General features: G+C 58.4%; 1 protein-coding gene across 8 annotated transcripts in view; it reads left to right on the forward strand.

The window, feature by feature from the left end:
- Nucleotides 1-1,731: 1,731 nt before the first annotated feature.
- The window catches only part of PCBP3 (poly(rC) binding protein 3), a 60,730-nt gene continuing 38,441 nt past the window's right edge, over nt 1,732-24,020 (forward strand). For 4 of the 8 annotated variants that reach the window (XM_089779847.1, XM_089779848.1, XM_089779849.1 and 1 more), the window contains exons 1-3: nt 1,733-1,878; nt 21,927-22,072; nt 23,379-23,402. In XM_089779847.1, the coding sequence (XP_089635973.1) occupies nt 22,004-22,072; nt 23,379-23,402 (93 nt within the window). In that variant the 5' untranslated portion in view covers nt 1,733-1,878; nt 21,927-22,003. Of the gene's footprint in view, nt 1,879-21,926; nt 22,073-23,378; nt 23,403-24,020 lie in introns of all 8 variants that reach the window. The other 4 variants (XM_089779845.1, XM_089779846.1, XM_089779851.1 and 1 more) reach the window with 2 other exon arrangements.

Consider the following 24,020-nt stretch of genomic DNA (forward strand, 5'->3'; position numbering starts at 1 on the left):
TTCCCCTTTTTCTTCCTGCTTGATTGTAACTGACAGCAGGAGGCTGGTTCCCAGCCCAGGCAGAGTAAAGGGAGGAGCGGGCCTGGGCTGGCAGAGTCGGGTGTGGTTCTGCAGCATGGTTTGGAGTTTGGGCACCAGTGAGTTAGCACAGCGTCCCCACCACGAGCACCACTTGAAATAACCCCCCGGCATCCTTGCGAGTGGCGGTGTGCAGAGGTGTGGTGCTTCCTTACACCCCCTGAAAACGCTATTTGAAATCATGTATTGCAACCAGAGGGATTCAAATCCGCACTTAAATAGCCCAGAAAAGCTCTGCCACCTCCGAGGAACGCAACTGCGGTTCTGAAAAAAAATATCGGAAAAGCAGACGCGTTCTTTCAGCATCCCTGTAAACCTCGTTCCACAAGGCGGAAGGCATGTGGAAGGCGGAAGGCATTTGGCCCATCCCCGTGTGGATGGGCCAAATGTTGGAAAAGCCTTTTTCAGAGGAAAAGTCGTATCTTTTTTTGACTTTCCTTTGTAGTGTAGACACAGCCTTCAAAATGTGCTATTGCTCGTTGTGTTTTTGGCTAGCTGTTCAAATTCTTTTTGGCCTTTCTGCTTCATTTGACAGAGTTTATGCTGCTTTCTATTTTCCACACTAGGACTAAACTTCCACTTCTTAAACCATGCCTTTTTATCTCTCACTGCTTCTTGTATTTGGTTGCTAAGCCACAGTGGCACTTTTTTGGTTCTCTTACTGTGTTTTTTAATTTGGGGTATACATTTAAGTGGGGCCTCTATTATGGTGTCTTTGAAACATTTCCATGCATCTCGCAGGGATTTTACTTTTGTCACTGTGCCTTTTAATTTCTGTTTCACCAACCTCCTCATTTTGTGGAGTTCCCCTTCCTCTGCATGTGTCCTTCCAAGGATGCAGACTTGGCCCCGCTGGGGGGTTCCTTGTTCCCTCTGCCACCCCCATGCTTTCATGGGCAGACAGCCCTTATTCCAAGTGCACAGCTGTCACCACCCGCTGACTCAGGTAAAGCAGGCCTCGGTGAGGGGAACGAGCCGACTGTGTGGCTGTGTGCGTCTGGGGACTCCTGGACCTTGAAGGGAAGGGTGCGCAGGGGCTGAGGGAGGAAGATGCTCCTTGCTTTGGACAGGAGATTTTCTCCCTCACATGCCAGCTCTCTGTGTGATCTGTAGAGGGGAATTTCACGTGTTCCACGGTAGAACATTCCTGCTCTTCAGGGGTGTCTGTGCCGCAGTTGGCCACCCCTGGCTGGCCCAGGCCAGGGGACTCAGGCCACGGAGCTAGGGCGAAGGGGCTGTTGAACTGTGGTGTGGATGTTGGGGCTTGGGCTTAGCACCCAGAGCTGGGCTTGGGCCCGAGCCTAGGCCAAGTGTGTACATGACAGTTAAACCCTTGGCCCAAGCCCTGCGAGCCTGAGTCAGCTGTCGTGGACCAGCCGAGGGCATCGAACCGCAGCTGAGACATACGCTCTGAAGGGGTCCCCTCGGATTAATGCTGGAGCTCTTCTCCTGTGCATGTGGAAAGTCCAGGCTGGTTCCTGCCCATGGCCTCAAGGCAGCCTGATTTGCTCAGTGGCCTCTTTTTGTAAAGCCATTGAAATGACAACATCAGTGTTGGGTGCACCCTGTTCCAAGGAAAACCAAGGGCTTTGGGAGAAAATAGGTCACATGCTCTTTGTCCATGCCACGTGATTCCCATCCTGAGGCCAATGAGGTTTAGAGCCCTCTGTGCTACAGAACAAAATATCTCTGTAATTTTTTTCCCTTCGCATTTTTCAGCTTTCCCCGACGTGAAAGGGGTGACCATCTGTCGGAAACCCGCATCAGCCCTGATCATTCGAAAGCAGCTGGGTTCTGGAGGTAAGAAGATTTAAAAGATCATTTTGGTGGAAAACTCACTGCTGTTAAATAACTTCTCTTACAAATAGAAATTAGTGGGCAGCACGAAATATAAAGCGCGTTTCCTATGCCAAATGGGACAATAGAGCTTGGAAGTCTTTTAAGAGGCTTCTTAAGTGAACCTCTTAAGAAGATTCCTTTAGAGATGTTTAAAAACCTATAAGAAGAGAGACATAGTAGTATAGATTTTCAAATGGTTATCGTTTTAAAGAAAACGAAACGGATAGAAAATCGGCTGTTTGAGCAATTTAGATAACTTAATAGCTACTCTTTTACCCTTTTTAATCACCAAGCTGCATAGTGAAAATAGTAATTGTTTTTCCTTTGCTATGGAGTACAATTTATTTCCATAATCCACTGTTTTAGCAACTATTTTGATATAATAAAGGTAATGTAATAGGGTAAGAATATTATTCATCTCAAGTGTTACATTAGAAAAGGCTAAATATGCCTATTTTTGTTATAATTTACAGTACAGCCTTTTCTATGCTGTCTTTAATATGGATATATGGAGCAAAACAGCATTGACAATATTCAATCGTCAATATTCAATTGTCTCGGGGAAATGGTAAAAAAGAAATGATTTATTCTGGCATGGCAAGCTAATAAAAACCCAAACATGCATGTTGTCTATACAAGAGACTTGTATTGCTTACGAGTTAAAAACCTTTGGTTTGTCATTTGAAACTCATGCAAAAAGTTTTCTGTTATTTACCATCTTACTGTTTTGAAGCTCTCTCTGCAATTCCTATGAGGGAAATATTTAACTTGGTTTTGGAAAAAGGATGCATTTTATTGATAGCATTCTATTTTGCTTCAAGTATGTCACTAACGGGTCTTTTAAGATTAAGTTGTACATTAGATAAATTGCTTCTCATTCCAACATGTTCCTATTACATTTTCTTATAATGAGAAAGTTTGTTTTATGTTAACATTGCAGAAAGTCAAATATGTATTTGTTAACAGTGTTGTATAGATCAATTATTCAGAAATCCAAAACTATCACCCTGAATTCCAGAGATTTTTAGATAACCGCTTGCAGAAATATTTTTGCTTTAGTCCAAATTTGCTACAGAGCATCATTTAATTTTAACATGAAACGGAATCCGATACCATTTTCTGTCACTCAGCAGTTGTGTGAAAGTAACTCGGAAACAATGGCTCTTCAGCACGGCAACTAAGATAAAATGGAGATCGATGATCCTATAGACAGGTGTATCGGAGATGGACATCTCCAAATTGAAAAATCCTGAAACGTTGTAGCTTGGGGAAAATATTTTGTGCTGCATTTATGACTACACGATTTCAATGTTGGGTGGGAGGTTTTTTTGTTTTTAAGTTCCAAATCTCAGACTTTCCCCCTTTTTAGGAATTTTCCTGTTCTGAACATGGTTAGTGTTCTGTGATTGAAAACTAAATGTTAATGTCTTTGTCCTGAATGTTATGAGACACATTTTCCTAATCCAGTTAGATATTTTAAAACGTTAGTTTCATTGTGCGTGTGTCTCATCAAAAGAAAAAAGAAAAAACCCTTTAAAATGGGTTGAAGATTGTTTAAAAGTTGGTATTGGTGGTGGATATGTAGATTCCCTCATGCGCCCATATTTCTGTACCAACAGGCTGGTTTTGAAGCACAAAGTGCCACAAAATATGAGCACAATATAATTAATTATATGGAATGTATTTTGAAACTGTGTAAGGGAGTTTGCTGAGAGAAGGTTTCACAAGCCGATAAGTCAGTGCAAAAAGACACAATATTTCTTCAATTGCAAGATGTTTGCTAAGTAAAAACAAGAATTGCTCTGTTATTGGGGGTAATTTATATGTCTCCTGGTGGAGAAATTCAACTACAGCTCTTTCTCTCTCGAGTGATGTAATTTTTGGCTGTGAGGTTAAAAAGATGGCATCCCTTTTCTCGAGAAATAAGGATGCATCAGGATGAGCTGGTTCTTGTCATGTGCTAGAAAAATATGGCGCCTTTCTGCCCTGGACGATTCCCACGCCCCGCTCATGAGAACTGTTTGCTGACATACCAGGAAATGTGGACGGGCCACTCCTCACTAAAATGTCGCTTTTAGTGCTTTCTCGCTGCTCTGCTGGCTTAGAGTGTCCCCTTGCCCATGTCCCATGCGCCAAAGTATCGCTCTGTACATGGAGCAATACATGATTCACCAAAATGGACATTCTTGTCTCGAAAACATACGTGTTCTATTCACGCTGGCTGGGTTTAGAACGCCCTTAGTGGATGCAGGTTTTGGTCTTGCTTTCGTGGCGGGACCGCAGGAGGCTGCTTTGAATGCATCAGAAGCTGATTCTGGGACACTGCTGATGTGTTTACTGTCCAGTTCCTTCATAGTTAACGGCACAACGGACTGAGGGTTGTGCCTACTGGCTAACTGGGCGTAGTGTCACCCCAGCATCACGGGGGAAGGGAATAAGGAGGCACACGGGGTATCTCAGAGGCACGTTGCAGCGGAGGGACTTGAATTTACAGCTTGCCACCTAGACTCCGTTTAAAAGCCAAAAGTAGTTTGATTTCAGCAGATGAGAACTGTATGTATCTGGGGCTCCTACCATGGATGTCACACCTGCTACCTCCTCCTGCCCTGCCTTTCCCCGGCTAGTGAGTGAGAGTTATGCACCTCATTGATTTTTTGGTTCATAGACCATTTAAAAAAAATCCAGACAAAATTGCTTCAGGCCAACGTGAAGGCTAAATTTTCAAAATGTGTTCGGGGAGCCACAAGGGAGAAAAACAAGTTTTGGTTTTGAGCTTTTTCCTCTCTTTGATTTTGTAAAAATCCATCGGAATGGTCATTTCAGAATGGAAAGTAGCTCCTGCCAAGGAGCTGAAACACTTGGTTCTGAAAATGGCAAAGCAAATCATTCCAGTGATTAGGGAGATTTTTTTGGGTTGTTTTTCAACCAAAACAATTTGCAAAATTGGGCACAAATCCGTGAAACGTTTCTGACCCCGTCTGCTTGTTTCACTGGAACAAGCTTTGGAACACGAGTTTCAGCAGCTGCCTAGAGCTCCGTTCCCACCTTTTCCTCTGGGAGCCGGCCGCTCGTCCCCAGACTCGGTTTCTGTTCAGAAACCGGATCAGTAAGGGCAGCCCCAGGCCAGCGCTACAATTCTGGGAGTGCTGCTGAACTCGGGCCGTGCAATCCGATGCCCAGCTCCGCCCCCTCCCCGTCTGGGTCTTGGGCGGTGGGGCGGGAGCAGCGACTGCATTGTGCACGGCCCTTACACCGGTGGGCTCCCTGCCCCCGGCTAAGGGGCAAGGCCGGAGGCCCCAATTCTGCAGGCACTTAACGTTACTTGTGCGAGCACTCCCCTTTCATCCCGAGTGACACCGCGCTGCGGAGCCGGCCGGATTGCAGCCTTTGTAGCTAACAGCCAAGGGCTTGCCCCTGAGACCCCGCCCTGACTCGGACTGGCTCGTTCCTGCAGGGTCGCGCCCCGTGCCGAACGCACCGCACTGCCGATTAGCCCCCCGCCCCGTGGGCTGAGCGGGCAGCGTGGGCCCGTTTGCTGGGCGCTACGCGGGGAGCCGATTTTGCACGCAGACTAAGGAGCGACTGGTGTTCGGAGCCACAGGCCTGCAGGACCCACTGCAGGGAAGAGGAAAGGGGGAGCAAAACCGTCTCTTGATCGTAATCTGGGCTGAGCTTTAGCTGAAGTGAAAACAGATCTGCAGTGACAGTTCTGGAGCCTGCTGTCAGGCTTGGAGCCGCGCATGCACCCTCGGCGGCCGAGATGCATCATGAGAGCCCAGGTCCTGTGTCCTTGGCAGGCTGCCCCCGACGTGGGGGTGTCCCAGGGAGCTGCCGCTGCCTGCATGGCTCTGCCCGGCCTGCTCTGTGACCTTTGTCGGAAGAATTCAGCATCTCCCCTCTAGAGCTGCAGCGAGTCTGACAACGCCGCCCCGGCCCCAGGAGTCACCGACACCCAGCAACGGGCGGCCCACGCCCGGAGGGGGAGACCCATTTGCTGGCGTCCGTGTCCCTTGCACCAGCAGGCACTTGGGCCCAGGGGGCTGGAGCCAGGGACAGAGAGCCGGGGGAGCAGCCCCGAGCACAAAGTAGCTTCCAGATACAAGTTCGCAGTTTGGCTCAACAGCTCCCGGCTCTCCCAGGGCCCACGCTGTCCCGCCCCCCTGGCGCTCGCCCTTGGGAGATGGCTGTCCGTGTGGCACGCTCCCTGTCACGCCAGGCCGCAGGGACGGCTGGGCCAGCTGTGTTCCCGAAAGCCAACCTTCCCCGCTGTCAGAACCAGCAGCAAACGTGTTTGGCGGCGGAGCCCGCCTCTGTCCCGTGCCAGCCGGAGGCCAAGGATTCCAGGGGGCGTTCGTCTTGCAGCGGAGGCAATGGAGTGAACGGGCCCATCACCCGTGGCCTCTCCCACAGAACAGCCCCAGATCTGCCCTCTCTGCAGAGCCTGAGCAGTGGGGAGGGGGTGGGTGTCACGGGGCTGTCGGTGGCCAGCTGAGAACTGCCCTGATGGCGGGGAATTATCACCCGGAACTACCCCCGACGTGACCTGGCGCTCATCCCCGCCTGGAAAGAGGGGTGCCTGGGCGGCGCTGGGAAGCCGAGCTCTGGGGAGCAATTCCCAGCTGCTGTATGGGCCCTTGGGGGCTTCCAGGCTGCCCTAACTCACCCCGGGGCCTGGGCAGGGGCAGCGGAGATCGGGGGCGGGAGCAGACCAGCGGGTCTGTTGGTGGTAGCTGAGCCGTGTGGGCGTTGGACCAGCCCCCGCGCTGTCTGGCGGGCGCTCAGTGCCGGCGGATGGCCATTGTCCCGCGGCTTTTCAGTCTAGGGATTGCATTGGGCCGTTGTGCATGGCTCCGCCGCTAGCCCTGCTGGCCTGCCCCCGGGTTCCCTGCGCCCTGCCAGCCGCCCACTCCTGGAGCTGGGTTGCTGGATGGTCTCCCAAAAACTACCGAACACACGTGCTAAACAAAACCAAAACCCAAACCCCCATAAATACCGAACTCATGTGCTAAAAATTTGTTGAGCAAAAAAGCCCCAAACCCCATCACAACTTTGCTTAATACAATCAACAGTCTACATCTTATATTTTAATACATGAACCTCCCAGCACTGATCACTGGTGGGGGGGAGTGGCCAGGGAGGCAGAACTCCACCTCCCCAGCCACTTCCCCCGCCCCCGCCAGGCGCCCAGCCAGAAAAGCAGAAAATACAGGACATTGCACGGGTCTGGTGTTTTCTGAATTTTTGTACTGGATAGGGCGCAAAAACCAGACTGTCCGGTTGAATACCGGACACCTGGCAACCCTCCCTGGAGCCCTGCTCCGTAGTGCCGTGGGCTGCGGAGGGGCAGGGTGCGCGGCGCTCTGGCCTGCCCTAGGGTTCCCTGAGCCCTGCTCTGTAGTGGCGTGGGCTGTGGCGTGGGCTGTGGAGGGGCAGAGTGTGCAGCACTCTGGCCTGCCCCGGGGTTCCCTGAGCCCTGCTCTGTAGTGGCGTGGGCTGCGGAGGGGCAGTGTGTGCAGTGCTCTGGCCTGCTCCATTTGGCAGCAGATCCGTGCTGCACCTCATGCCGGAGCCGCTTTTCAGCTCGGAGAGCTCGGGCTGCCATTCGGCGCAACCTGCCTGCCGGGGGCTGCCAGGAGCAGGGTCTGGCCGTCTGTGGACAGTGCCCGGTGCCCCGCAGAGCCGCCCGGGACGTGCCGGTAGCACAGGGCCGCGGTAGCGTCGTGCTGGAGGGGTCAGGTCAGCGCTGTCTCCTGCCAGGCCCCACAGAGGGGCAAGGCCCCCCTCCCCAGAAACTGAGCCTGAAGTGCCCCCGCCCATGCAGCCCACGGGGACAGGCAGGCCGGAGACGCAGGAGGGGACTTGGGCTCCCTCCCGTACCGGCCGTGGCCACAGCACCTGCCTCCCCAAGCCCCACCTGCCATCCCCAGGAGAGGAGAGCTAGGTCCTGCTGCCTGCAAAAGCCTCTGCCAGCCACAGTCAGGGCTCCGGCCGTGCTGGGGGCTCCGTTGTGGGCCACCCGCCAGCTGAATGAGCAGCTCCCCGGGCCGCCTCTGAGTCCTGCTGCCCTGGCGGGCCGGCGGCGGTGGGACCCAGCCCTGGCTCAGATGGCTCCCTGGGCCGCTCAGCTGCCATTGGCGTGGCTCGCTAGGCGCAGGCACAGAGGACTGCAGACTGACAGCCCTCCGAGAGGAATGTGTGCGAGTGTGAGGTGTGTGTGTGTGTGTGTGAGCATGTGATGTGTGTGCGAGCATGTGGTGTGTGTGCAAGTGTGCGGGGGGGTGAGCATGTGGTGTGTGCAGTGTGTGTGTGAGTGCAGTGTGTGTGTGTGTGTGTGTGCAAGTGTGCGGTGTGTGTGAGCATGTGGTGTGTGCAGTGTGTGTGTGAGGTGCGTGTGTGTGTGCGGTGCGTGTGTGTGAGCGTGTGGTGTGTGTGCATGTGTGAGGTGTGTGTGCGGTGAGTGTGTGAGCGTGTGGTGTTTGTGCAAGTGTGCGGGGGGTGTGAGCATGTGGTGTGTGCAGTGTGTGTGATGTGTGCGGTGAGTGTGAGTGCAGTGTGTGAGGTGCGTGTGTGAGGTGTGTGTGTGGTGAGCGTGTGGTGTGTGCAGTGTGTGTGATGTGTGCGGTGAGTGTGAGTGCAGTGTGTGAGGTGTGTGTGTGGTGAGCGTGTGGTGTGTGCAGTGTGTGTGATGTGTGCGGTGAGTGTGAGTGCAGTGTGTGAGGTGTGTGTGTGGTGAGCGTGTGGTGTGTGCAGTGTGTGTGATGTGTGCGGTGAGTGTGAGTGCAGTGTGTGAGGTGTGTGTGTGGTGAGCGTGTGGTGTGTGTGCGTGTGTGAGGTATGTGTGCGGTGAGTGTGTGAGCATGTGGTGTGTGCTCTTTTGCACTCTGCCTCTGCTCTGTCTGCAAGGACACGCCCGACCTCCCAGATCTCCGTGCAGCGGTGAGCGCCCCCTTCCAGGAGAGCAGGGATTGCTCCCCCCGGGGTGGAATGGCCCTTCCCTCCCGCCTGCCCCCCCAAGGATCCCATGCCTCTGAGATGCGGGAGGGGAGGCCCTGCGTGCTGGGTGAGCGGCCGGCCCCAGGTCCAGCATCTCCCGGACGTGCCATGAGGGGAGGCGTTCCCTGCTTCCCCACCCGGAAGGGTCGGGGGGCACGTCCCGAGCCCTAGGTACCCTGCAGGCCTGGGGTGCAATGCTCAGACCTTGCTCCTCTTTGCCTGGCTCACATGTGTCCGGAGCCCGGCCCGTGTCTGCAGGGATTAGCTGAGGAAATGTGGGGGCCAGGGTTGCTTTGCCTGGGGCGGGGGGGAGCGGATTTGAGGGCCGTAGCTCAGGGCACTGAAAGCCGAGGGAGATTACTGGGATGCTGTGGTCTGCGGATTAGCATGAGTGAAATCAGGGGGCGTCCCAGGCAGGGAGGGGCCGGGTGGAGGGGGGAGGGGCGTCGCACTGCAAAGCACCCAGCGGAGCTGCAAGTAGCTGTAAAAGGCGTTTTAACGCTGGGCTGGACACGCCGTGGGGTGGGACCTGCAGCTCCCAGCCGGCCGAGGGGCTGCCGCTCCGCCAGTGCAGGCCCAGATTCGGAGGCCTTCACTCAGGGCTGCCCCTGTCCGGCTCCGACCGGGGCCATGGTGTTAGGCCGGAGCAAGGGGCCCTGGCTTGACTCCTGGTCCATGGTGAGCCCAGCCTCCTGGCCTGGATCTGCCCCCTCCGGGGTTAGAGCTTCAAGCAAAGGACAGTTCCTCAGAGGAAGCTCTTGGCTGCCAAGGGGGCAGCCCAGCTGCACAGCAGCCCCATGGCCAGGCAGCGTCCCGCTAGCGGGCGGGCCTGGGGCCTGCCGGGCGATCGGGAGGACTGGGGGTGCGCTGTTGTGTCTGGCTGGAGGCCAGCAGTGAATGGTTTCCCCCTCCCTGCGGCGGGGCTGAGGAAGCAGGGAGAGGGTGTGACTGGGGGGGGTGTCGGGGTGACAGCGACTCCATCTGCACCCACGGCTGTGCAGTCGGCAGATGGGTAGCGAACGGTGACTCCTGCACGCGGCGTGTGTATTGCTACTGTCTCAGTCCCACCGATCTCCGGTCTCACCTCGCCCCCCAGCCCGGGACCGTCCCACGCTACAGCCTTGGGCTCGGTTGCTTCAGCCTGCCCGCCCCGGCCATCCCAGTGCAAGCGTTCCGTGCGGGCGGCTGCCGGGCCTGGCTCCGGCTCTTCCGGAGAGAAGGGTGTAAGCTTTGATTGGTGCCGGGCTGAAGCTGGTGTCTAACTAGGGGAGCAGGGTGAATAGGGGGGCTGAGGTGCTGCTGCAGCTTCCTGAGTGTCCCTCCTTGTGCCCAGTGTCGGAGCAGGCCACGGGCAGGGTGTGTGGGTCTCGCCCGGCAGTCCCTGTGAGCCGGGGAGAACCGATTCCTCTTTCGGGGGAGATCGGCCCTTTCACGGCCCTTTGTGCAGTGCGTCTTGGCGCAGGCTGGGAGCAGTTTTCATGGTGTGTCAGGCCAGGAGAGTGCGTTCCACCAATCAGGTTCTGCTTGGGAGCCTGTTGGGGGAGCTGGGGGCAGGCACTGTCTTTTCTTTCCCTGCACTGCCTGAGCGCAGGAGAGGTGCCGTAGGCGGGGACGGTGGGGAGGGCTGGTGCAGAGGTGGGCGTTAGACACCCAATGCGGAAGGCTGCGGACCTGGCCAAGCCCAGAAAAGGTAGATCCCCAGGGAGATGCGATAGGCCCTGAGACATGCGCCGTGACTTTGGAGTGACCGAGGGCTCCAAAGAGACAATTTCAGACCCCGTGGCTGAAACTGGAGTCATTGGCTTTCGTCCAGAAGGACAAGGCAGCAAGAGAGGGGGAAGCAGCGCTGCGGCTCAACAAGGCTGACAGGAGAAGAGGGAGACGTAATCGCTGGCCGGTCGCGAACCAACGTTGTTGTTGGCTCTGAGCAGCGACCAGGGGAGAGCACAAGGCGACACGATCGGTGGCTGAGACGAGCCCTTGGAGACGCCCAGAGGAGGAAGGAAAATCACAATGGCAGGATGCTTCTCATGATCCCTCCACTGAGAGACAAGAAACTGGGCATGCCGGGCCCAGGGAAGGTTGTGTGTGCTGACGCGGTGAAGAGGCGGGCTGTCATGAATAGCCACGGTGGCTGATGGGTCCAGCGACAACACGGAGGGACTTGTGGCCTTTGGATTTTTCTCACGATGCTGTTGAGGACCGTTGTGAGGACTGCGTGAGTCACCGTGGCTTCCAGAGGCTCAGGACGCCACGTGGCAGGGGCTGGAATCAGGCCAGGGAATAGCCTACTCTGAGCAGGAGGGTAACCGTCCAGATAATGCTTTGGAAGGAGAGAATAATGGCTCTAGAAGAGCCATCCTTGCGCCACACCATGGGGATTAAAGAACTCGGGGGAAACGTCAACAAGACGAGCATTGGGAAGACCACCTGCCTTTCACCAGGCTCGCTCTTGCAAGCCACAGCGCTTTTCGGTCCCCACGTTTCAACCTGCGCCGGAGATCAGCTGTAGGGCATTGCAGCCTCCCTAGGTAAGGGTGCCAGAGTCAGAAATAAATTCCACGGAGCTGGAATGGGAGGCGTCTTGCACCTGTATTGGGGTGTTGCTGCTGCTCTGCATGGAGCACAGCACGTAACCCGTCACTCTGTTAATGGGGGCGGCGTTCCCGGGTACAGAGCCCCCATTGCAGGGGTTACTCGAGGTGCCTTTTTTGTCACAACCCTCTTTCTTCCTGCTCCTTCCATCTCTGGCCAGATGAGTGGGTTCTGCATTGACGTGATAATCCGGAAACGGCGGCATCCTCGTCCTTCCCAGCTGCTAACGCGCAAGGCCGAAAATCACCGGATTAGGTCTTAATGGCTGGCTCAAGTGGCAGGGACTGAGGAGCGGGCAGGAGAGAGAGCCCAAGACGTCCTTGCTCGGGAGGAGCACTGGAGCACGTGAAGTACAGGGAAACCCCAGAGCTCTCCTTTCTCCACCTTATTTTTTATTCGAAGGTCACACGTTTGTGAACCTTTTGGCAGGTGCCCAGAAAGCCACGCCGCCATGATTGAGGGGGAAGCCAAGCTAGTTTGGAGGGGAAACGCACACGGCTCTGCAAACACAATCACGTGTGTGTGCGCTTAACGAACGGGGAAATCGATAGCAATGAATATAACTCAAAAGCTAGGAATTGTGCAGAATTGATAAGGGGAAGCAAAGGAATGCAAGGCTACATCTGTGGCCAACACCATTAAGGACATTAGGGAATTTTTAAAATATATTAGGATCTAAAAAATGCTATTTTGGTATTGGTACATTATTGAATGGAAATGGTAGAATCATTACTAATGCAATAAAGGCAGAAGAATCCTAGAATCATGTCATTATAGAATAGTAGAACGGGAAAGGACCTCCAACAATTGCTAAAATGCTATGGCCAGCTGTGGTGTCCAGAATTCGAGATGTTGATCAATTGGAGAGGAGTCGGAGAGGAGCCAGAAGAATGGGTAGGTCTACACCGCAGGGACAAGTTGATCAAAGCTACACAATTTGAGTTACATTAGTAGTGTAAGTCAAATCGATTTACTTACCTCAGGGTCTACACCATGCAGGATCAACAGAAGAAACTCTCCCGTTGACATCCCTTATTCTTCCTGGTGGAGTCTACAGGAGAGTAATCAGTGGTTGATTTAGCAGGTCTTCACTAGACTTGCTAAATCAGCCCCTGGTGAATTGATTGCTGCAGCATCGATCCACCCCATTGTGAAGTCATTCCCAGTATTTAAAGGGTTGGAAATTGTCTTCCAGTGATAGGCTTGAGGAGCTCTGCCTATTTAGTTTAACAAAGAGAAGGGTAAGTGATGACTTTAGCGTGGTCTTTAAGTGCCTACATGGTGAAGAAATATTTGATAATGGGCTCTTCAACCCAGCAGTGACACGTATAAAATAACCCAGGGGCTGCAAGTAGAAGAGCGGAAATAAGGGGTCATTTTTTAACAGTGAGCATAATTAAGCATTGGAACAATTTACCAGGGGACATGGAGGATTCTCCAGCTCTGACAATGTTGACTCAGGACAGGGTTGTTCCCAAAAGACGGCTCTGGGGCCTGTTTGGGGCAGTCCTATGGCCTGTGTTCTCCAGGAGGTCAAAGAGAGGGTCACAGTGCTCCCTTCTGGGCTTGGAATGGGAGTCCCGGGGCGGTACTGAGACGCTGGTCTTAATAACGCCAGGGATGGGCTAAGTAGCTGGAGGTTTTGGATGAAAACATTTGCCCAGCACTAAGCTAAGGCCTGATACTAAGCAACCACGTGTGATACTTTTGGCCTATGAAACTGAATCCTGGTCTGTTGAAATAAATGGGAACTTGGCCATTGGCTTTGGCCAAGGATTGGACCCATTGTGTCCACCTATCACAGCTTAACTCCACCGTCCTGAAATATCGAGGAACCTATGAAGTTTACTCAAAGTTTTCATGAGGTTTGGGTTTTTTTGAACTTTTGTAAACTGGCCTCTGGAAATTGCTTTTAAATGTTCTTTGGGACTAATAAAAGCTACCATGTTTCATGTTACAGTGGATGTGAGACCACTGACAGGCTGGTGGAAAATTTTCTGTCAAAACTTTTTGTCAGTAAAAAAATGAGTTTTTGGCCAACCCACATTTTCTATTACATGTGTCTGCTTTCTGCAGAAAATTCCAACTGAAACGAAACAAAATCAGTTGAAACTGAAACATTTTGATGAAAACTTGAAAACTTTTGCCTGAAAGACGACTTAAAAAAATATTTGGAAAAGCCATCACACTAGTTCAATAGCTCTACTTCAGCTTCCTCATTCCCCCATCCCTGCCATAGGCAGGGGCCCTTGCTGGACTACTGTTCCCATGATGCACCATGTCAGCTCTGCAAGAAGGGGCCACGGGGCCGGATGAGCAGCCGGAAGAGGAGAATGGAGTCGTGGAACCGTTGCTCCTGTCAGGCGATTTACTAGCGCCTCTGAATGGAAGGTTTTCACACGAGCCAGCGTTGTTGTGGATTTCTCTCCCAATATACATTTTGAAATGTTTCTTTTGGCCCAAACCCTGACATTTCCACACCCCCTCCATCTTCTGACCCGCTCTAGCTTTGTCACGGGCGAGTATTTCTGCTTTGGATCGGAGGAAATGAGCAAGATTTTGAGCTCTGTAGCGGACTCTATGTGGCATCCGTTTCCTACGGAGGCGGTGAATTTGGCTCTTTACTGATATGCTCTTAGATCTCTGTGCCCAGTGGAGGACGGTGGTCCTGCCGAGGGAAGCCGGGTTCCTAGTTCGGAGTGCAGAGAGGAAGGCACGGCCATGCAAAGGGACTCTCTTCACCTGGCTGGCTGCCCCGCGACAATGCACCTGACAAGGGCCGTCAGACGTGAGCCAGAGCAGTGTTGATTCCCAGCGCTGGTGTTGAACCACTCGCTGGACCATGCACCCTCCGGAAAGGAGCGTCACCCAGGGGGAAGCGTGGGCCAGTGGAGTGTAGGATCCTGGTCTCTGTTCCACCTAGCTCTGGGGCAAACACCAGGAGATTCCCATTGGTGGGTTTTCTCCCGATTCGTCCCACCGCGGCGGGGGCTGGAGCAGCTCCCCTGACACGCAGGGCGTGAAGGGTGCAGACAGTGCCGCAGGGCCAGGCTCTTCCGCCAGCCGCCGGGTCCAAAGGAGCAGGTCGGCCCCTTGGCAGGGCCTCCCCTCGGAGCCTTATCCATGGCGGGAGACATGAGCTCCCTCCTTCCCTGGGTTTGGTTTTGGGGCCCTGTGCAACGTGGCTGCAGCTCTGTTGGGCCTCTCGCCGTCCGCGCCTCCCGCTGCCCCTCTCAGCTCTCCCCTCGTGTGGGAGCAGGGCGGGGCGTTGTTCCTCTGCAGCTCTGCGGCCTACTGGGGCTGCACCTGGGGGAAGGGACGCACAGGCCAGGCCCTGCCCAGTCCCAGCGGCACAGCCTGGCGGGGTCGTGGGACTTGGCTACAGGTCGTGGGCCATGCACAGAGCTGCCCTTCTCCCCTGTGACGGCGCGTTGGGGTCCCCCGCCTCCTGCACCCCCGAAAGGGCACGAACAGACTCCATCAGCCGGTAGAACAGAGGGAGTTTATTGCCTCTCCAGAATACAGCACAGCACAGATGTCACCAGGTTACAGGGTAGGCCTAGGAAGCCTCAGCCCCCCTTGATATGGGGTGGAGGGTCCGGCTTCTAAACCCCCCAGCCTGTTGCTGAGGCTGCTTCCTCCATGCTCCCAGACAGAAAACTAACTCTCCTCCAGCCCTGCCCCCCAGCCAGGGGCGACATTCACCTTCCTTTGTTTCTCCCCATGGGGGTTAGCTGGTCAGACAGGTTTGGAGCCCCCTTTGCATAATGACCAGACAGCAGAGGTCGTCACAGCTTTAGCAAGTTACCCCCACTATGTCACAACCCCAGAAATGGCGGTGGCGAGGCCGGTCCCCTCCTGGGGGGCACTGCCTCCCTTTCCAGCCGCCCCACGGGTGACGTGCCGGGGTACAGTCCAGACCTGTAGCCTGGGACCTGTCCCCCATGTCCAGGGCCCTGTCAGAGCGTGGGGGCACTGCTCTCGCCCCTGGCTGATGGGGCTGGGGTTAAATGGGACCCAGCGCCAGGGGATGGCCAGGGGCTGACGGGGACGGGGGAGCTGGAGCCATTGCAGAGGAGGCGTGAGTGGGGCCGGGGGCAGGGAACGGCCCAGGAGAGCCTGTGCCCTGCGGGGAGGCAGCGCAGCTCTGAACCAGCCTGGGTGACTTGAGTCACCTCCAGGGCTGGACGCCGACACGCGAAGAATGGCTGAGCCGTGTCACCAAGCCCGGCCCGTGTGGAGCAGACGAGCATGTTTCACAGCACAGGCGCGGGGTTAAGTCTTTCTTCACCATCCCGATTGGGAGAAACCTTCCGGGGGAACCCGCCCCCGTGGCTAAAACAGGCGACGTCCTTGCCGGGCCTTTGTTCTCCGGGATCGGGCTGCGGCGCAGGCTGAGGGCGCCCGGACAAGTGCAGCGTCTGCCTTTTGGCCGTGTGCCGGTGGCTCCTCTGGGCCCCACAGGAAGCTACTTCTCCAACCTGGAGACCATGCGCCCCCCGCCGCTGTCAGCTGGGGGTCTGGCTCCTGCTCTGGACGCTGGAGCTTCGTGGCAAGTCTGACGTGAGTCCAACCGAGGGCCGTTTTGTAGAGCACAGACCAAAAGGCTTCGTTTCTCGCCGCCCCTGTCTCCCCAGCCGGGCCGGGGGCAATCCGGAGCCTTGGCTCGGTGCGATATCCGGTTGGGGGTTCGCATCTTGCCATGTTTTCATTCCCGTTCCACGTGATTTGACTAGGAGTTAAAACCGAGTGGCCCTGTGGCACCCCGAGTCACACAAGTAGCTTTGTAGCGTCCTGAGCTTGCATGGGCACAGCCCACTTCCCCCGTGAGCCGGGAATGCCGGGAGACGGGAGAAGGAAGGGAGGCGGCTCCCGTCCATTGTGGGACTGTGCGAACGAGGCTGATGGACTGGGCTGGCCGTGTCCCAGGCGCAGCTTGCGATGTCACAGTGCGGTGTTAGAGGCAGGGAGCCAGGCTTTCCAATGCGCTATCCAGCTAATGGCTCTGCTCCGGCCCAGGGAGACAGTGGCGCCTTTGCAGAGGCAGGCCGGTTCCGCGTGCTCTGTAGCGGCTGGTGAAATGCCTCTGGAGAGCAGCTGCTCTCAAAGCAAACCCCCAAACACCCACTCCAGTGCAGAGAGGGGGAGGGGAGGAAAGGTCTCTCTGCTGCCGATCCGTCACGGGCTTTCCCAGGGCTGTGCTGGTAGGAGGCCCCCCGTGCTGGGAAGGGCCAAGCAGCGGAGTTCCCCAAAGGCTGTTCTCCCGCGGTCAGAACGTTCCCTGCTCTCCCCCCACGGCTCCCTGCTGCTCTCAGGGCACTGCATGGGGCGACGTGCCCAAGATGGGTGTTCTGCGACATGCCCGGAAGGGTTCCTTATTGGTCAGCGGCAGAGGGAGGCGCCGCACCCTGCGCGGGAGCCAGGGATCCTTCCTAGCGGCTCTCTGGGCGCCTCGAGGCCACAAAGCATTGCTCCAGACTGCTGCCGGCGTGCCTGCCCCACCGTGGCTCAGGCCAGTTGTCCCCAGGCCGGCCGGGCAGGGGTGTTGGCGCTGTAACTCCTGCCCAGGCAAGGGGGATGGAGGTCTGCCTGCAGGCCTGCCTTCCCTGCTCACCCGGGGCTGCCAGGGCCCCTCCTGCCCCCAGGGGGCTTCCCAGGGGGACCCCACCCCTCTTTCCAGTGCTGGGTGCTTGCCCTCTGGGGCCCAGGGCTCAGCCCACGGGGGAAATCCCAACCTGCGGCTGTGGCCATTGGAGGGCTGATCCCCAGCCCCACACCTGAACGCACAGGAATTCCTCTCTCCATGGCTCTTCGGGGTCCCCAGGGGCCCACGGCGCAGCCCCCCACAGGAATGGGTCAGTGCCCGAGGGGCCCTCAGGAATGGAGCTGTGCCAGAGGGGCCCACGGCGCGTCCCCAGCCCATTGACAGCCCAGCGCGGGTTCAGCTGTGGCGCCGCAGTGGCTGGGCCAGGCCGTGCCCTGTGAGCGAACGCAAGGTCACTGGCGCTGCTGGAGGTGCACCTACGCCCGGGCCTGCCTCTGCCCCTTGTGGGCATGGCCCATTGTCCTGGGCCTCATGGGAGCTGCCGGCCGTAGGGCGCAAAGAGCCAGCAGCAATGGGAGGTTTCCCTGGAACCAGCAGCACACGGGGCCTCTGAAGAGGAGGCGCCGCCGAGGGGCTCTCGCTCACTGGGGGCAGGACCCGAGGGCGCTGCTCGGGAAGACTCGGCCGGGGGGCTAGGAGAGCGGGGGGCAGGACCCGAGGGCGCTGCTCGGGAAGACTCGGCCGGGGGGCTAGGAGAGCGGGGGGCAGGACCCGAGGGCGCTGCTCGGGAAGACTCGGCCGGGGGGCTAGGAGAGCGGGGGGCAGGACCCGAGGGCGCTGCTCGGGAAGACTCGGCCGGGGGGCTAGGAGAGCGGGGGGCAGGACCCGAGGGCGCTGCTCGGGAAGACTCGGCCGGGGGGCTAGGAGAGCGGGGGGCAGGACCCGAGGGCGCTGCTCGGGAAGAGTCGGCCGGGGGGCTAGGAGAGCTGGGGGCGGGACCCGAGGGCGCTGCTCGGGAAGAGTCGGCCGGGGGGCTAGGAGAGCTGGGGGCGGGACCCGAGGGCGCTGCTCGGGAAGACTCCGCCGGGGGGCTAGGAGAGCTGGGGGCGGGACCCGAGGGCGCTGCTCGGGAAGACTCGGCCGGGGGGCTAGGAGAGCTGGGGGCAGGACCCGAGGGCGCTGCTCGGGAAGACTCGGCCGGGGGGCTAGGAGAGCTGGGGGCAGGACCCGAGGGCGCTGCTCGGGAAGTGTCGGCCGGGGGGCTAGGAGAGCTGGGGGCAGGACCCGAGGGCGCTGCTCGGGAAGTGTCGGCCGGGGGGCTAGGAGAGCTGGGGGCGGGACCCGAGGGCGCTGCTCGGGAAGTGTCGGCCGGGGGGCTAGGAGAGCTGGGGGCGGGACCCGAGGGCGCTGCTCGGGAAGTGTCGGCCGGGGGGCTAGGAGAGCTGGGGGCAGGACCCGAGGGCGCTGCTCGGGAAGTGTCGGCCGGGGGGCTAGGAGAGCGGGGGGCAGGACCCGAGGGCGCTGCTCGGGAAGACTCGGCCGGGGGGCTAGGAGAGCTGGGGGCGGGACCCGAGGGCGCTGCTCGGGAAGACTCGGCCGGGGGGCTAGGATAGCTGGGGGCAGGACCCGAGGGCGCTGCTCGGGAAGACTCCGCCGGGGGGCTAGGATAGCTGGGGGCAGGACCCGAGGGCGCTGCTCAGGAAGACTCCGCCGGGGGGCTAGGATAGCTGGGGGCAGGACCCGAGGGCGCTGCTCGGGAAGACTCGGCCGGGGGGCTAGGATAGCTGGGGGCAGGACCCGAGGGCGCTGCTCGGGAAGACTCCGCCGGGGGGCTAGGAGAGCTGGGGGCAGGACCCGAGGGCGCTGCTCAGGAAGACTCCGCCGGGGGGCTAGGAGAGCTGGGGGCAGGACCCGAGGGCGCTGCTCAGGAAGACTCCGCCGGGGGGCTAGGAGAGCGGGGGGCAGGACCCGAGGGCGCTGCTCGGGAAGAGTCGGCCGGGGGGCTAGGAGAGCTGGGGGCGGGACCCGAGGGCGCTGCTCGGGAAGACTCGGCCGGGGGGCTAGGAGAGCTGGGGGCGGGACCCGAGGGCGCTGCTCGGGAAGACTCGGCCGGGGGGCTAGGAGAGCTGCTTTGAAGCCCTGTCTTTACCCGGCTGCAGGAAGGCTCCTAGGCAGAGTTGGGCCCGGCGCGGCTCCCTGGCTTTGCAGGGCGTGGCGGAAGGCGGCTCCAGCAGACTTACCTTTGCCAGTGTGAGGAGGAAAAGGCCACTGTAGCTTTGCTGCCCGCTGGAGCATGAAGCGTGTTTAATTTAATAACGCTGATAAATCTCAGAGCCAGGAGCAGTTGGCTAACACATGACCCACTTTTTCAATCAATTGGAAACATTTACATAAGCGCCGGGCTCGGGTCTGCGCTTGCTGGGGAGGGAGGAAGGGCGCAGACTGCACTGAGCAGACGCCCCGGACTGGCTGCAGCTTAGACGCGTGCCTGGCAAGGGTTTGCTAGCCCCCCCGGCCGCGCAGGGCACACGCACAGCAGGTGCGTCTCATGCAGCTGGAGGAGGGCAGAGCGATGAGACCCGTCAGTTGAGCTGTGAGCCGGGCATTCGGGGCGGCCTTGTCTTTTCCCTCTTGCCCGGTGCGAGAGTCAGCACCTGGGTCTTTCCCTGTTGCTCTAGGGGTGCTGAGTGGCGGAGCCCTTGGTGCCAGCTCTGTTCTGCTGCATTGGGGGGTAGAGCAAAGGTATCCCCACTCCCCGCCCCTCCCTGCCCATCTGGGGGAGCGAGCATGTCCCAGCATGCCTTGAACCAAGGGCCGGGGAGGCCACACAGGCGGGCACCCCCAAGAGAGCTGTAAGCGCATGGCCCCCATGTGCGCTGGCGAAGTGGGGGCAGCTGATCCCTTGGGCTGCCCCAGGGTTTCTGGGTGCCCCAGGAACGTGCCTGCCACATGCTCCCAACCTCCCAAGTGCTTTTCTCCACGGCATCCCTGATGGCCCCTCCTGGGTCCTGCAGCACGGGTGGCCCTGGCGGCCTTTTCCCGCTGCTCTGGAAGGCTGTGTGACGCTGACCCCGCGGCCGGGGGTGTGGGAGCTGCTCCCTGCCCCGGGTGGTGGGGCTGTCCTAATTAGCACGTCTCTCCTGGACGCGTGTTCCCGGATTCAGCAGTTGTGGCTAAGACGCCCTCCAGCCTGGGGCTGGTTTGCACGGGACAGGCAGTGCCAGCTGAGGGCGCTCCCGACAGCACGCCAGGGGCCCAGGGCTCTGCGCTGCCAGGCCAGGGAAGGCGACTGCTGGGTAGTCTGGAAAGGAGAAGCCTGAGCGGGGACATGACAGCAGCTTTCAAGTACCTAACGGGAGGGGGAGAGGATCGTTCTCCTTGGCCTCTGGGGACAGGACAAGCAGCAAGGGGCTTGAACTGCAGCCAGGGAGGTTTAGGTTGGACATGAGGAAAAACGTCCTGCCTGCCAGGGTGGTGAAGCACAGGGATAAATTGCCTGGGGGGCTGTGGAATCCCCATCCCTGGAGAGATTGAGGAGCGGGCTGGACAGACGCCTGCCAGGGATGGTCGGTGCCTGGTCCTGCCGTAGGGCAGGGGACTGGACTCAGTGCTCTCCCGAGGTCCCTTCTGGTTCGAGTGTCCCAGGAGCCTCGGGCTGCCCTACAGGCATGTGTTGCGGCGGCTCCGGTGGAGGAAACGGCTGCCCATTCAGCCCTGCACTCTGCTTCTGGCCAGCGCCTACCGCCCCAGCCGCGTGGGCAGAGCCGAGGTACGGAAGGGCCGTCCCAAGAAGAGAAAGAGCAGATGATAATGGGCTCTTTGCTCTAGTGGAGGAAACTGCGAGCAGCAACGGCCGGCAGTCCGGCGCAGATTGGGGACGGGGAGCGCGGCGCTGGAGCCAGCCCCCTAGGGAGTGGGGCACACTCAGGGCGGCAGTCCGGTGCAGATTGGGGACAGGGAGCCCGGCGCTGGAGCCAGCCCCCTAGGGAGTGGGGCACGCTCCACTGTGTGATGGCTGCAGACGAGGGGCGTTCTGGGCTCAGGACAGGGCAGCAGGGAGCTGCAGTGGACGGAGGGTCAATGTGACGCTCCCTTCTGGCCCACGGACCCATGGACGTGGATAGTGCCAATGTGACCAGCTGGGAGAAGTGCCCTGTGGCTGCTAGAGGCTGTCCTGGCCCCGCAGGACTTGGTTCCAGCTGCAGATGGGGGGCACACAGCTGGGCCAGCTAAGTTCTCTGGCCCAGCCAGGCAAGCTCGGCACAGGAGCAGCGGAGCGAGCACGGGCCCCGGGGCTATTAGGGATGCTCTGGCCCCCAGGGCATGCCAGGTGCCCTAGGCCCCGCGGCACACTTCACGCTGAGGCACCCAGCCCCAGGGAAAAGCCCGGCAGCCGGAGCAGCGCTGGGAAGCCAAGCTGGCTGGGTGGCTCCGCTCTCCGTTAGAAGGGAAAAGGCGGGAGGGGAAGCTGTGAACAGCTCCGTGGCCTGAGCCCTGCAAGCCCCAGTCAGCTGGCCCGGGCCAGTGGCAGGGATCTAACCCTTTGTCTGTCCCACCCCGGCACGCGCCCCTGCCTCGCCCTGCCGCGAGCCCGTGTCTGTGCACAGGCGTGTTCCGCGCCTCCTGCTGCAGCGAACCCATGAGCGTGCAGCCTGGCCCTGGGCACTGCATTCGAGCGGAGCAGGCCAACCCTCGCCCGCCAGCCTGTGTCCAGCCCACAGCCACGTGTGAGCATGCTGTGTGTCCGTGTCTGGCCGCTGCCACCTCCCCGCCCTGGCCACGGGAGGCAGGGCTGGGGGGCAGCACGAGAGCAGCGGGTAACACCATTGGCTCTCATGGAGGGAGTCCTGACCGCTCTTCCTCTCTCTCCTGGCAGGTGACGAGTTTAGGGCTGGCTGGTCCTTGTGTGGCACCCCCCCCGTGACTGCCCACGCCTCTGCCGGATCACTCGGGATGGACTCCAAGGTCTCCGAGGGCGGCCTGAATGTCACACTCACCATCCGGCTGCTCATGCACGGCAAGGTAGTGAGCGGCCGGGCGAGAACACCCGGCCTCGGGGCATGAGGGTTGGGGGGTGGGGAGAGAGATTTCCTTTGCTTTAGGCTGAGAGAGAATTGTCAGCACCCTGTGCCCCTACCCCCCATCGGCCTCCCAGGGCTGCAGTCTTCCTGGTGAGGAGTCTGGCAGGTCCCCGTCTCCGGCCAACAGCACTTCAGAAGGTGTTGTCTCCTCCCCACATCGCAGTGGTGTTCCAAGGGACAGACGCTCCTCTACTTGCTCACTGCGGCCACACAGCCACCACGCCAACCTTTTCAGAGCGCCTGTTCAGAGAGTCCCAGCCGACCCCTCTGTTCGGAGAGTTGTAACCTACCCCTCTGTGTGGAGAGTCACAGCCGACCCCTCTGTGCGGAGAGTTGTAACCTACCCCTCTGTGCGGAGAGTTGTAACCTACCCCTCTGTGCGGAGAGTCACAGCCGACCCCTCTGTGCGGAGAATCACAGCCGACCCTTGATTCAGAGTCACAGCCGACCTCCTTTTCGGAGAGGCACAGCCAACCCCTCTGTTCGGAGAGACAGCCGACCCTTGATTCAGAGTCACAGCCGACCTCCTGTTCTGAGAGTCACAACCAACCCTCTTTTCGGAGAGTCACAGCCGACCCTCGATTCAGAGTCACAGCTGACTCACTGTTCGGAGAGTCACAACCGACCCTCTGATGGGAGAGTCACAGCCGACCCTCTGTTCAGAGAATCACAACCGACCTCTCTGTGCGGAGAGTCACAACCGACCCCTCTCTTCGGAGAAGCACAACCGACCCCTCTGTTCGGAGAGTCACAGCCGATCCGCTGTTCAGAGTCATGTCTCCATATTTTCTTTAAAGAATTACCCGCCTTTTATTTCCCATGTATTGTGTGTTTTGCACGTGGTGCCATGAGAGAGCCACTGCTCCGTGGTAGGCTGCATTGTGACCAGTTTGTCCCGGAGACCATGCAACCACTCGGCTTCACTTTGGAGGTGGCCAGGCCCCACTCAGGAGAGTGTTTGCTTACGTGCAGCCCTGAACAGGGTGCTCTCCCGGATCGGGGCCACAGTTGGAGCCCACACTGATTACGTGGCGCTCAGAAACCAGAGATGAAAACCTGGTCAGGGCTGGGCCCCTGTGCATTTGGGGAACATGTGGAGCTCCCCCTCTGGGCTGCCAAAGTCATTCCCCCTCCCCCTCCGGGTCTCCGGTGACTGTTTGACAATTGCTCGGAGAGGCGCGTGATTACCGAGCTCATTGAGTGCACCGACCCCGTAATTTCTGTCTCTGTGTTTGGGTCTTTTACAGGAGGTGGGCAGCATCATTGGGAAGGTAACTATTCCTCCCGACCCGCGTGTAGAAATCCCATTGGCGGGACCCTTGAGCGTGTTCGCGGCGCAGTCACTCCCGCCTGCACTCTTCCAGCGGTTCGGTATTGCACACTGCCCCTCTCACCAGGGCCGTGCTGTGGCTCTGATGCTCTGGTTGAATGGCCGAGTATTCGGGGTCTGAGAACGTTCTCCATACAAAACGTATCCTGCTACTGTCATTTCCCTAGCCGGTCGCTACCGCCGCATCGCTCCGGCGACTAATACTCCTGTTCCTTCTGGGGGTGGGAATTGTGCTCCCGCTGATTATCCAGTGAGGAGGAAGATTAGTCTCATCACAGGAGAAGCAAAATTCTACCCCCCAGAGAGCAGCATGGGGGATGCTGCTAGAGCCGTGAGGAGGGAGGCCAAGGTGTTTCTCAGGGCTGTGGCCGGCAGAAGAAGGGGCTGTCACAGCAAGGACAGGTCAGAGGGAGGGTGCCTGTCCCTCCACCCCAGGCCCTTGGTTAGTCCCACTCTTTTCGTATCGACTCGGGCCGGGACTGCGCTTCTGCCACGCAGAGGGACACGTAGAAAGGAGGCGGCTCCCTGTGACTGGCTCTCAGAATTAGCTGCGGGCTCT

Source organism: Pelodiscus sinensis, chromosome 7 (genome assembly GCF_052426305.1).
Source record: "Pelodiscus sinensis isolate ZL-2025 chromosome 7, ASM5242630v1, whole genome shotgun sequence".
Lineage (NCBI taxonomy): Eukaryota > Metazoa > Chordata > Testudines > Trionychidae > Pelodiscus > Pelodiscus sinensis.